General features: G+C 58.0%; 1 protein-coding gene across 8 annotated transcripts in view; it reads left to right on the forward strand.

The window, feature by feature from the left end:
• The window catches only part of HMCN2 (hemicentin 2), a 150,360-nt gene that overhangs the window by 60,152 nt on the left and 76,909 nt on the right, over window positions 1-13,299 (forward strand). For all 8 annotated transcript variants that reach the window (XM_032478661.1, XM_032478662.1, XM_032478659.1 and 5 more), the window contains 7 exons: window positions 4,772-4,899; window positions 6,995-7,249; window positions 7,834-7,920; window positions 10,468-10,662; window positions 11,652-11,782; window positions 12,113-12,260; window positions 12,658-12,784. In XM_032478661.1, coding sequence (XP_032334552.1) covers window positions 4,772-4,899; window positions 6,995-7,249; window positions 7,834-7,920; window positions 10,468-10,662; window positions 11,652-11,782; window positions 12,113-12,260; window positions 12,658-12,784 — 1,071 coding nt within the window. The remainder of the gene's footprint in view (window positions 1-4,771; window positions 4,900-6,994; window positions 7,250-7,833; window positions 7,921-10,467; window positions 10,663-11,651; window positions 11,783-12,112; window positions 12,261-12,657; window positions 12,785-13,299) is intronic.

A 13,299-nucleotide genomic window follows, 5' to 3' on the forward strand; every position in this document is an offset into this window, starting at 1 on the left:
TCTCTCTGGGTCTCAATTTTCTCATCTGCAGAAGTGGGTGGTGACAGTAGGACCTGCCTGCCTTGCGGGTTTGGCTGTTGGGAGTTTCAGGTGAGAATGTGTGAAAGGGCTTAGCTGTGCCATGGGACACAGGAAGCGCTCAAGCATTGACAGCCGTCGCTGTTAGCATCCCTGGATTTACGTTACACGAGCTCCCGGGTGGTGTGTCCTCCCTCCCTCTCATACACTGTGCTTGGCCCTTTGGTTAGCACTAGGCCCCTTTCCCTAAACTGCTCCAGCTTGGGGCTCCTGTTTGGGGCTTCCTTACAAGGGGCTATGATGTGGGTGAGCCCCAGCAAGGAGGTGAGGGTCAGAGAGGCCACTGGTGGATGGAGACGCCCTCCAGGTTGATTGGTGCTGGTGGCGGGGAGGGAAGGAACCCTGCCTCAGGCTCAGACCCCACCCCAACCCAGCAGACACGCACCCAGCATCCATTGACGTGTGGTGGGCATCTGTCCTGACCACGTGCTGTGGGTGAGAATCAGTTTCTGGTGGGCTCGGCACTGCACGGCGCGCTGTTCATTCGGCAGCCACTGACGCTCCTCCCGGAAGGCTCTGCCAGCCTGATGAGGTTGGATGTGCCCTTTAGAAACAGGGGCAGCAGGATGAGCACGGGACACAGGAGGAGGGACTGGGTGCAGATACACCACCCAGACTCTGAGCAGCCTGAGGACAGGGAGCATTTCCTCCACCCCAGCGGCAGCTGGGCCACCTTGAACCCTGTGGCTCTTTGTCAGATGAGTGAATGAATGAATGAGTGAATGAATGAATGAGCATTTAGCTGAATTGGGCTCCAGGGAAGTGTCACCTGCCTGGATCCATCAGGGAAGGCTTCTGTGGGGGCAGTGCCTGTGCTGAGGGCTGGGGACATGGCAGGAACCCGGGCACACCTGGCCCCGCCCCTCACGGTGCCATCAGACGGTGACAGGTGATTACAGGTGTGATAAATGCCCCACTGACTCCAGGAGCATAAAACTGAGAGCAGGGATCCACCTGGGGCAGCACGGGTGGCTTCCCTGAGCCACAGAGGAGCTGGAGAGGTGACCCCAAGCAGGGTTGTAGTGAAGGTGCAGCCTGGGGATTTGCACTTTCTATCAGATGCCCTTTGGCCTCAGTGGGCAGGTACATCCCCCTTGGAGCTCGCGGGACCCAGGGGACCCGGCAGGGTAAGTGGTCCACTCCTGAGTCTCCCCCAGCGTCCCCCAACATCTGCGTGGCTGCGTGAACCTTACAGCCAACAGCAAAGGCTCGAGCCCAGTGGATGTCATAAACAGGAAATTCCCCTCGAACTTCTCTGTGTTTTCATCTGGGCTCCACACAGAGCCATCTGTCTGCTCTCGCGGCGATGGAGAGGCTGCCGCTAATGACACCACACGCACACAGCAGTAGAGCCCTCCCCACTTCCTCCCACCTCTCTCTTGCCTGCACCTCCCCTCCCCCGGCTGCAGCCCCCAAACCTCGAGGAGTCTTGGGATGTGGAAAGAGCGGGGCATAGGTGACGGAAGGGCTGTCCTGGAACCCCCAGGACTCCAGGTCCTGTCCCGCTGGCCCCAGGGCCCGTGGCTGCTGCTTTATTTTTTCCCAACATCTCATCAGAGTGGCGTTTGCTCTGTGCCAGGTCTGGGCTAGGTTCTGGGGATGCAAAGGCAAATAAGACAGAAGGGGATGTGTCTTCTTGGGGCCCAGTGGACAGGTGGTCACAAGCCACTGTGGCCAGGGCTCTGTGGGCCTCAGCTTGTCCATCTGTAAGATGGGCCTCCCTTTCCATTTCCTCCTTTGGGTGTATTGAGCAGCATTTCCTTTCTAGGAAATGACCTGGGGCTCATCCTGAGAAAGACAAGATGCCTACTTTTATTGTTGAAAATTGTTTCCACTTTTGGAAGTTTCTTTCATTATTTTTTTTCCCCCAGAAGCTCCCACTTCCTACCCTTTTAAGAGATAGGTGAGGGAGGGAGTAAGGGGTTCTGTGGTCTCTAAAGTTCTTAGAAAAACCAGACTGCAACTCTGAGATCAAGGAGTTCAGAGCTGTCTTTTCAAATATAAATAAACTGGGGTTTAGAGACACCGACTGTCCTGCCTGGAGTTGCACAGCATATAGCCAAACTGGATGTTAGATCCAGAACTCCAGTGCCTAGCCTAGACCTCTTTCAGCTGACCCATGTGTCCCTGCTGGGCTAGTCCAGGTTTGTAGCAAAGTCACCGAAGGAACTGTGTCCCTTCCTCTGAGTGTGATTGAATGTGTATGTTTCAGCCTCAAACTGATTTGGCTCGTATTTGGTGGATGTCAACATTAATTAACTTAAACAACAACAACAACAACAACAACAACAAAAACTGTGGATGAGTAAAGCCAAGCCGGGGGAGTGGAGCCACGCAGGGGGAATGTTTACTTGTCACTGGGACAAATAAACATCTGTGTGGTGTTTTCCCCCTTTTTCTTCCACTTTGACAGATGAGGGGATCTACTTAGGGCTGCCCCGCTGGTTGGGGCCTCGGGAGCGAACACACAGACACGTTGATTGGGGCAGGGATTTTATTAACAGCAGGGCCGTTTATTGAGCACTTCCTATGTCCTAGGCACCGTGGGCTTTGTGCGCATCATGTCACGTCATATGTACCGTCTCCTGTGACCCCAGATGAGGACACTGAGGTTTAGGGAGGTGGAGTCCTTGGCCTAAGATCAGCCTGCAAAAGGCCAAATGGCGGCATGCAGAGGCCACTTGCTGTCAAAGCCCTGCTTCCACCTGCTCCGCTGGGCTGCTTCTCGGGACGGGGCACTTCCTTGTGACCTGGGCTAGTGCTTAGAGCCACCTGGGGCCTTGGTAGAACCCCAGTTCCAGCCTCCCCCCAAATCAGTCTCTAGTGGGGCCTGGGAGTTTGCATGTTTCACATTCAGCTGGAAGGTTCTGATAAAGCCCTGCCCTACAGGGGGGATGATGGCGTCTCTAACTGTGAGAGCTGACGGTGTGTGAGCCTGTGGCCAGGAGTCCTGCTCCTGTGCGTGGGGGGCACATACATCAGTGTGCAGGGAACTCTGGTGAAAGAAGTGAGGGAGGGAGGAAAGAAAGAACTGTTTAAATGTTCACCAAAAAGGGAACAAATTAATAAATTGTGGTATGCTCACACAAAAGACTACTATACAGCAGTGAAAAATTAATGAGTTAGAACCACATACATACACATGATGCCATTTATATAAGAGTTTTAATGCAAAACTGCATTGTGTATTGTTATGGATGCAGTGTCGTCACCATGGTAACAGCTGACCTTTGTTGAGTACCTCTCTGTTCCAGGCACGGTGCTGTGGATTAGGTCTTTCAGTTCTCTGGACAACCCTATGAGGGATAAGTACCACTGTTGTCTCTATTTTCCAAAAGGAGAAAATTGAGGCACAGAGAGGTTAAGTGACTTGCCCAACCACACACAGCAAGCACATGGCAGAACAGGGTCAGACTCACTTGGTTCAGCCTAGTGCCTGGGCTCTAGAGACCACTACCCAGTGGATCATTTACAACTGTCCTCAGAGAACTTGCTCCAGGTGCCTGCTGGGTGCTCAGGGCAAACTGGAGGAGGGGGTTGCTGAGCAGAGTAATTATGACCCCACTTTGCAGATCGGGAGACAGGACCAGCAGGGCAAAGCTAGTTGCCTGAGGTTGCACAGAGAGTAAATGGCCGGCAACATTGACCGGCAACATTGATGTGTGCAGCTCAGCACTTTGCTTGCAGCTGCTCGGAAGATGGGGGCTCCTCTGTCATCCCTGTTTGCGGAGGAGGAACCTGAGACTCAGCAGAGAGGGGGGTGGGAGCAGGACTGGAGCCCAGCTATACCCTGATGAGCACAGGCTGGGGGGCCCTTGGGGTCCCCTGCCTCCGTGCTGGCTGCTTGTGCTTGGGGCCAGCCGGGGCCAGCGGCCGCAGCTGCCCTCCCAGTTCAAGGAGGGCAGGGGCGACACAGAGCCAGCACATATGGGCTGGTGACATCATGTCTGCAAGGGCCCCCTGGGGTCCAGCCCAGCTGCAGGAGCCTGGCTGGGGGTCCCAGATCCCTGTGGGATGGGTGCCAGGTGGCTTCAGCAAGGTGGGCTGGATTGGGGAGGGCAGTGATGAACTGCTTCCTCCTGAGGGCGCAACACAGCACTGGACAACAGGACACCAAAGAGCACTGGATTCGGAGTCTGCCCAGCCCTGGCACGTTAACGCAGAAGGCCTCGGGGCTGCAGCTTCTCCGTGGAAGCTGTGGGAGGGGTCTTCAAACAAGACCTCACGCCCCCTCTCAGAGCAGGGTGGAGGAGCCGCAGGCACGTGCATTAGAGGAGGGGGAGTTTCTGGCGACCAAGTGCCAGGCCCTGGGCTGAGCCCACGTGGAATCTGTTCACCAGCCCCAGTCACAGGCCCTCTGTGTGTGCCCATTTTACAGATGAGGAAATGGGGACTCTAAGAGGTGAACAGACTTGCTTCACCTGGCTCGGAAGGGTTCAAAGTCAGACCCAACCCAGTGGACTCCTAGTCCAGTGCTCTTTATCTGTTACACCAGTTGGAATGGACCCGGCCTTGGCCTGGTGGTTTGGGGAAGTGGAGGCAGGGCAGGGGGAGGAGTGAAGGCTGGTTGGTGGACACTGCCACACTCCAAGCAGGCTTCCTGGAGGAGGCAGCTGGTTCAAGTTGGGTTTTGAGGCCTTTCCAGCAGAGGTGGGGTCAGTTGGGGTCTCACCAGTGCCCCTCATTCCCACAGGCGTCACCTCCTCCCATCGGGCTCCCTGCGTCTGGCCCAGGCCCAGGTCAGTGACAGTGGCCTCTATGAATGCACAGCCAGTAACCCTGCAGGATCCGCCGTTCAGTACTACATCCTCGGGGTGCAAGGTAGGACCTGAGCTGGTGGCAAGCTTCACGCACCCCCGCCTCGTTCTTTGGCCTCTCAGCCCCTCCCCATCTCCATGCCAGGCTGTCACCTCTTCTGGCCCTCCAGTGTTTCCTCTGGCAACCCTATTTCCTGTCTTCCTCAAGCACTCTCTCTCCTCCTCCTCACCCCTCTTCTCTCCCTCTCCCATACCCCTTGGTTGGGCCTGAGTTGCTGTTCAGAGGCCCCCGGAGAACAGAGGGCAGGGCCCAGTGCCCGTGGGGACTTGGAGGTTGGGAGGGGGGGTTCTGGTCTCAGCTTAGGGCGGGCCTAGGAGTGGGCGTTCACCTAGGTGTCCAGGTCTCATTCACAGAAGCAGCCATTGGAGTCACTCCGCCAAAGAGGTGGGGGGCTGGTCTCCACCAGCCCCGAGGAATCGCCTAAGACGGGGGTCAGCCGACCACCGCCCTCAGCCACCTCTGGTTTACCTGCTGTTTTTATACGGCCCACGAGTGGAGAATGATGTCTTCATTTTTAAATGTTTGGGGAAGAAAAGACAAATAATATTTTGTGACTTGTGAAAATTACATGAAATTCAAGTTTCAGTGTCCATAAATACAAGTTTTATTGGAGTGCTACCACACGTGTTCGGTTACGTATCATCTGTGGCTGCCGTGATGGCAGAGTTGAGTAGCTGAGACAGAGACCATCTGGCGTGCAAAGCCTGAAATATTTACTATCTGGCCCTTTACACAAAAAGCTGACCCCTGATCTAAGCTCACTCTCCATTTTACAGAGATGGTTCAGAGATGGAGGGGTTCAAAGCTTTGCTGTGGGTTTGCATAAGTGTATGGGAGAAAAGGAAGCAGGGCGGCGGGGTGATGAGCAGACCCTGAGTTGGCAGAGCTGGATTTGAATGCTGACTCTGCCACCGACTGGCTGTGTGACCTTAGGCCAGCTGCTTGGCGTCTCTGAGCCTTGGTTTCCTCTTCTGTAAAGTGGGGGCAATAATGCCTATCCCATAGTTGTCAGAAGGGGTATCAATGTCATCAGGCACTCAGTACAGTGGAAACTTCTCATTTTCAGCAAGAGTTGGTGGCGGAGTGGTGGGGAGGGCATAAACACCCTTGTGGTCTTGGACAGTGAGGCTTGGGGCTCGGGGTGGGGGAGCCGACCTCTGTCCAGGGGTCATGTTCCCATGGGGAGGAAAAGGGCCGGCTTCCTCCCAGGGCCTGGGACACTTGTCCCCGTCTCCAAGAATTCTTCCGGACTCCCTCAGTCTGGCCCCACAGGAAGCCACCTGGACTCCTGGTTACACAGACCCAGACTTGGGGCTGGTCCAGCTCCTATCAGCTGATGGAGTGGGTGACTCTGGTCAAGTGACAACCTTTCTGAGCCTCAGTTTCTTATCTGCAAAATGGGCGTGGCACCACCCACCCCATAGGAAGGACCAAATGAGATGCACGATGGGAAAGTGACTAGAAAACACAAATGCGGAAGAAACAAAACCCACTCTCCTCCTACCCCAGGGAAGGGAAAGAGTGAGTCTAGCCACAACGTTTTTGGCACCACTGCGGGCCAGGCTCCGTGCTGGCGGCTCTAGTGCTACATCTCCTTTCATCCGGGGGCGGCTTTGTGAGGGGAGGAAACTGAGGCTCCAGCGAGGGGCAGGGCTGGGATTTGAACCTCCCCCTCTGTGCATGCTGCCCCCCTATCCTCACCCCCCATGCTGAGTCAGTCTGGCCGCCGTCTGGGCCTCAGTGTCCCCATCCATCACGGAGCTGGGTAGTTCCTAGCTGGTGGTTCTCAAATGGTATATGCGGGCTGGGGCTGGGGCTGGGGCTGGGACTGAGCACGGAGGAGCGACTCTTTGATGAGAGCCCGTGTGTTCACGCAAAAGGCTGATATTACTTAATCGGGGGATTCACATGGGGGGCCCCACTGTCGTTTTCTGACGAAACGAGGAGACTTGGATCTCTCCCAGGACAACTTCTGCCTGTTGGTGACATCCAGGGGTGAGGGGAGCCCTGTGGCAGGCCGGGCCGTCTCCGCGGGTCTGGGCTCTGAGACCCCCACCCGGGCCTTCTGCCTTGACAGCCCTCCCCACGGCCCTGTCAGTGCCCCCCCAGGTGCAGCCGGGCCCGCGGGCCCTGAAAGTGCTGGCGGGAGACGCTCTGGACCTGAACTGTGTGGCTGAGGGCACCCCGGAGCCCCGGCTGACCTGGGCCAAGGACGGGGTGGCCCTGCAGGGCGGGGGGCCTGAGGGCTCCGTCCACTTCCCAGCCATCCAAACCGCTGACGCTGGGACGTACCGCTGTGAGGCCTCCAGCAGCGCCGGGGTGGACGCCTGGGAGCTGGAGCTCAGGGTGCTGGGTGAGTCCCCCTTGCCCCCCCCCCACCTCCCCACAACAGCAGCCTGGGCTTCTGAGCTGCTGGACGCCTTCCCTCCTCCCAGCCCCCAGCCCCTGAGGCTGGGGGCCGCCTGGTGTCGGGCAGCTTTCACCAGCCCCTGGGGGACTCCGTCCTTGGGGTGGGCTGCAGGCGCTGGGGCCCAAGTCCAGCTTCTCCCACTTTCCAGCTGGACAACCGTAGACCAGTCGTTTACACTCTCTGACCCTACAAATTGTGTCCAGTAATACGTAAGGGGTCAGTGAAAGCATGTGTATAAAGTGCCTGGTGCACAGAAAGATCTGGATCTGTGGTGCTAGCGTTGTCACCATTATGAATTTGAACTGCATGAGGGGAGTGCAGGGAAGGATGACGCCCAAGCTCAGCCCCCCAGCCCATGGGGGGCGTGCGTGGCCCTGGTGGCTGCTCCGTGGGCCACTATGCGGGAGGTGAGCCGGCACAGCTGGCTTTCTGGAGGGGAATGCCCTGTCCACCGGCCCTGGACTTCTTGGGGGAGCCTCAAGCTTGGGGCTCGGGGATGTGAGTGTGGCCGCATCACCTCCCGCCAGAGCCGCCGTACTGGGGGGCCGATAAGACCAGCGGGCTGCTGGAGAGAGTAGCGGGAGAGAACGCCAGCCTGCCGTGTCCTGCCAGAGGTGAGGCTGGGCCCCGGGCAGGCCGGGTGGGGCAAGAGACCCACCCACATTCCGGCACCCTGGGTCACACCCTGGGGGCAGTGCGCATGGGTGTGGAGGGTTACGGGTTCCTCACTCCTACCAGGGCCACGCCAGGTACTTCCCATCAGTAACCCTGTAGGATGGGGATTACCGTTAGCTGTTTTTGTTTTGTTTTGTTTTGTTTTTTTAAAATCAGGGGCAATCTAGGCCCAGAGCGGTTAAGCAGCTTGCCCAAGGTCACACAGGCAGAAGGTAACTCACAAAGAGTGACTTGCCTTGACCTCAGCCCTGAGTGCCTGTTAAGCCCTTGGCCCCTCTGTGCCTGGAGAGGGGGCAGAGGAAGGCCCAAGTATCCTAGGATCAATGCCTGGTGGCCCCTGCCTGTCCCCAAACCTCAGACTTTCTCACAGATGATTCACGTGGTCCTGGGCAAACCAGCCCTTTGGGGCTACAGCACAGTGTGGGGCCGAGATAGCCACCCCTTGGCCAACTGCCCAGCACTGAACCCTGCTTCAGTCCTCCCAGGCTGTGTACCTCGGGGTGGTTCCCACCTCCTTTCTGAGCCTCAGTTTTCTCAGCTGTACAGTGGGGTCACACCCATCCCTCCACACAGGGCTGCTGTGAAGGCCCAGTGGACAACAGGAGTTTAAGTTCCCAGCATCATGCCTGGCACACAGTAGGGGCTCGGCAAAGTGTGTTAACCGGATGGATGATTCTGCCTTTCTGTACAGCCTCCCGGTGGATCCCTCTGCCTGCCCGGGTGGGGCCCTCCTATGACTGGTGTGAGGATGTGCTGTCCCTCCCTCCCACCACCGCCACTGCATGGATGGCGCTTTCTAGAAGGGCAGGTGTCTGGGTGTCTAAGGGGCAAGTGGCCACCGACAGGAGTCAGGAGAGCTGGCACTTCCTCATGCCACGGGGCCCAGGGAAGTCCGTAGAACAGACAGAGGGAGAGGCAGGTGGGAGGCAGGCACTGAGGCGGGACCCCTGGGAGCCAGGTGGGCTCCCTTATGCAGAGCTGCCCACCTGGATTGGCCGTTGTCCCGCCTTTGACCAGTGCGCCACCTTGTGCCAGTCCCTGGTAACAGCAAGCAAGGCACGCGGGAGGTGGGAGGTGGGAGGTGGGATTAAGTAGCCTAGAGATCCCAGAGCTCTGGTGGCCACGGGCCCTCCCTTCCCCTCACGGCCACCGTGTAGCATCCCTAGCACTTAGGGTGGAGCAGTCCGTACGGTGGGTGGGGCAGGGGCCATCCTGAACTGAGACCACACCCAGGATGCCTTGGATGTGCTGCATTTTAATCTTGTCCCGCCATAATGGGGTGGCCCACCCCTTCCTCCTACCACCTTTCCCCCTCTGCGGCTGACAGAGAAAAGAGCAAGTGAGGCAAAGAGAGAGTGTGTTTACAAAGAGCACCTTGCTGCCGGGGGAGACGGCAGATAGAGGGGGTGTTGTTAATGATCGTTGGTGTTAGCAGTGATTGTGAGTCCCGCTGACTAGTGGTGGCAGTGGGCGTCGATGGGGTGATGGAGGAGCTGCAGGCTCCCCTCCTGCTCGGTGCCAGTGAAGGTAGGAAGGCAGGTGTGGGCTGAGCAGGTGGAGCCATGGGTGAGGGCGGCCCTTGTCCTGAGGTCACTCAGCAAGTCTGCAGAGCTGGGGCTCCCGGGACCTTGAGCCCTGCTGTGACCACTGGGTGCCAGGCCTCACGGGCATGTGTGCCACTTGGAAGGCTGGGTCATTCCTTCAGCACCGATCTAAGGGCTACTGTGTGCCCAGGCCCAGTGGGGCAGCTGTTCATTGTGTACCTACTGTGTGCCAGGCCAGATGAGCTGACGGTCTGGTAGCAGGGCCGGATGCTGGACAGTCTGACGTGAAGAGTGTCGGAGAATGGGCTCCAGGAGGACTGTGGTGCTCACGGTGGGGCCGGGCATCTGTCGTCAGCGGTGCCAGGCCTCGTGTCTAAGCGCTGATCCAATGGGACAGTATGGGTGCTGAGCACGGCAGGCTCGTTCATTCCTGTAGCACCTACTGTGTGCCAGGCGCTGGGCTTGTGGCTGGGCGTGCAGCAGGGAGCAGAGCAAAAACCCTGCCCTTGTGGGGGAACTAGACAATAGACCAAAAAAAAAAAAAACCCATAAAGAAGTATATCTTATGTACGTTAGAAAGTTGGAGGTGATGGGTAAAAAAAAGAAAGCCGAGGGTGGGCGAGGGGATTGGGAGTGCTGGTGGGGGTACAATTCCAGATGAGATGGGGCCCCTGAGAAGGGAGCCAGAAAAGTCTGTGGCCCCCATGCCTGTCACCCACCCCAGGAGCTGGGAGGCCATGGACACGCAGTGCTGGGTGGGAAGGCGGTGGGTGTGTGGGCACCTGCCGCTCTGAGGGCCGCTCCTCCAGCCTGGGGGGCAAGGAGGTGCCTGGGACCCCCTCCCCACCGCAGGGTCAGACATTTGCACAAGGAGTGGGGCAGTGTGGGTGTGGAGAGTGAAGCGGACAAGGTGTTCGTGCTGATGACTCTGTGCCCCACCAGGGACACCCAAGCCACAGGTCACGTGGCGGAAGGGCCCGTCCTCGGAGCCCCTGTGTGGCCGGCCGGGTCTGGCGGTGTTGGATGAAGGCTCTCTGTTCCTGGCCTCCGTCTCTCCCACAGACGGCGGAGACTACGAGTGCCAGGCCACCAATGAGGCAGGCTCCGCGTCCAGGAGGGCCAAGCTGGTGGTCCTCGGTGAGCAGGGACCCTAGAGCCGGGGGACGTTCTGTACACACCTCCCGCTGGTACCCGGGGTGCCTCGGTGTGGCAGTCCCGGCTCCTCGGCCTGAAGGCTCGCTGCAGGGAGGGCTGCAGATCCCTTCCCGCGGTGCCTGTCCGGGAGGGCCTGAGGGTGTGGGGAGAGTGGCAGGTTGCGTGGGCATCCCCTTCCCCAGAGAGACCCACAGAGACAGTGAAGGAGAACCTGGAACTCCTTAAATGGCCTTTTAAATGGCCTAGTAGTGAATTCATTTTAAAATGAGCACTGATGGGGTGGGGAGGGGTAGAGCTCAGTGGTAGAGCGTGTGCTTAGCATGCATGGGTTCAATCCCCAGTACCTCTGTTAAAATAAAGAAGGAAATCTAATTACCTCCCCCACCAAATAAAAAGAATGAGTGCTGATGACAGTGGAGGGTCCCCAAACCCGCCTCCCATTAAAGCTGCTGAAACCACCCGAGGCTCATATTCTGTCCGTCCACGGTGCTGTGTCCTGGAGGAGGGGACCGCTTCCCCTTAATGTGGGCTCATGGAAGGGGTGAGAAGCAGTTTTAAACATTAATGGTTCCTAATCGGGTGGCTTGCCATGGGAAGTTTGTTTCAAAGACTAACCTAGACCCCACATTCAGAGATTCCGATTTGGAGAACCCTCCAGATGACCGTGACAATACTTTGGGTGCAGAACCAGCTGGATCTGGGGGCTTCTGCATCTTACAAAGTGGAATGTCAGAGACAGAGAGGGGCACAGTTCCTGGTCACAACCAGGTCCAGGTCCCCTGGCGAGGCTACTGAGGCCATTCCCGGGACCACAGGCTCCTGATGGGCAGATCGGGTGTTGAGGGGGCAGACATCCTGGGACTCAGAATCTGGGGAAGAGCAGCAGTTGGGCTGCCTCGTCCAGACGGGGTCCCAGTGGCTGCGGCTGTCCTGAGGAGGGGGCAGCTTCTCCGCTTCTCCTTGCTCCCAAGTGCCCCCCAGCATTCGGGAGGACGGGCGCCAGGCCAACGTGTCAGGCATGGCTGGGCAGTCCCTGACGCTGGAGTGTGATGTGAATGGCTTTCCGGCCCCTGAGATCGTGTGGCTCAAGGATGGGCAGCTGGTGGGTGTCCCCTGGGGTGGATGGGCTGTGGGTGGGACTTGGACTGGGTTCAGGCCTTCTGGATGGGTTCTTTCATGTGCCATGTGTGGTGGGGAGATGTGACAGGTGATAGGTGTCTTTGGGGATGCACTGGGGCTCAGGGCCATGGGACTGTGGTCCCACGATGAAGCCCAAGGGGCTGAATGGTGGAGAGGGCACAACACTATTCCGGGAATCAGAAACCCTGGGTTCCAGTCACCAATCAGCTCTCTGGGCCTCAGTTTCCTCATTGCTGGTGCTGGGGGGTGGCCAGACCCCGCTCACCCCCTCCCCGTGGCCTCTTCTGCCCAGATCCCCAAGGTGGGCAGCCACCGCCTCCTGGACGGGGCCCGGGCCCTCCACTTTCCCAGGATCCAGGAAGGCGATGCGGGCCTCTACTCCTGCCGGGCCGAGAACCAGGCTGGGACTGCCCAGAGGGACTTCGATCTCCTTGTGCTCAGTGAGTGAGGCCTGAGCCCCTACAGCTCCCGAGGGTGCCTGGCCGTGCAGCCGCTACCCTCTTAGGTGGGCCAGGGGAGAGGGGAGACTGCCTGCTGGGAGCCGGAGGCACAGAGGGCCCCATGGCAGACCTGGGCCTGTGGTCACAGAGCCATGGGGACAGACATGAGACAGTAACGTCATTAGCTGAGTAATTACTGTTGTGTTATGTGCTACAAAAGAGTAGCACGGGCCTCTGAGGACGCACAGAGCAGGTGCCTCTCCAACCAGGGGCTTGGGGAGCTTCCCAGGAGGGCTGTGTGGGAGGAGGAAAGGCTCACCAGGCAGGGGACTTGTACATGCAAAAGCCCTGCGGCAGGCTTTGAGCCTTTTCACTCCCTACCCCTTCTCTCCCCAAGTCCCACCTTCCGTGCTTGGAGCTGGGGGTGCCCAGGAGGTGCTGGGCCTGGCTGGTGCAGGGGTGGAGCTGGAGTGCCGGACCTCGGGGGTCCCCACGCCCCAGGTGGAATGGACCAAGGACGGGCAGTGAGTGGTTTCACCCGCCAACAGTGGTAGCGTGGGGGTGGAGCCAGGCAGGGGCCGGATGGAGAGGGGCTTGGGAGGTGGAACTCTGCAGGGTGGGAGCTTGTGCACGAGCCACCCAGGGCCCAGGCAGAGGGCATTGTGAGGCACTCCCGCCTGAGATCACCCAGGTGAGACCCTGCTTTTGCCAGGCAGTGTTTTCTCATCACTCAGCCAGTCTACCTTTTATTTTAAAGACTTTTTAAAGATATTTTTTATTTTAAGGTATTTAAGGAATTAATATGATATTCACCATCCCAAAGGGCACAATTCAGTGTGTTTATCGCATCCACAGTGCTGCACAGCCATCACTTCTGTCTAGTTTCAGAGCATTTCATCACCCCGAAAGGAGACCTTGTACCCATTACCCTGTACTCCTCCGTTCTTCCCCTCCCCTAGCCCCTGGCAACCACTAATCTGCTTTCTCTCTCTATAGATTTCCCTATATTTCGCATACATTTCATGCAGTCATGCAATAT

This window comes from Camelus ferus, chromosome 4 (genome assembly GCF_009834535.1).
Source record: "Camelus ferus isolate YT-003-E chromosome 4, BCGSAC_Cfer_1.0, whole genome shotgun sequence".
NCBI classification, from domain to species: Eukaryota; Metazoa; Chordata; class Mammalia; order Artiodactyla; family Camelidae; genus Camelus; species Camelus ferus.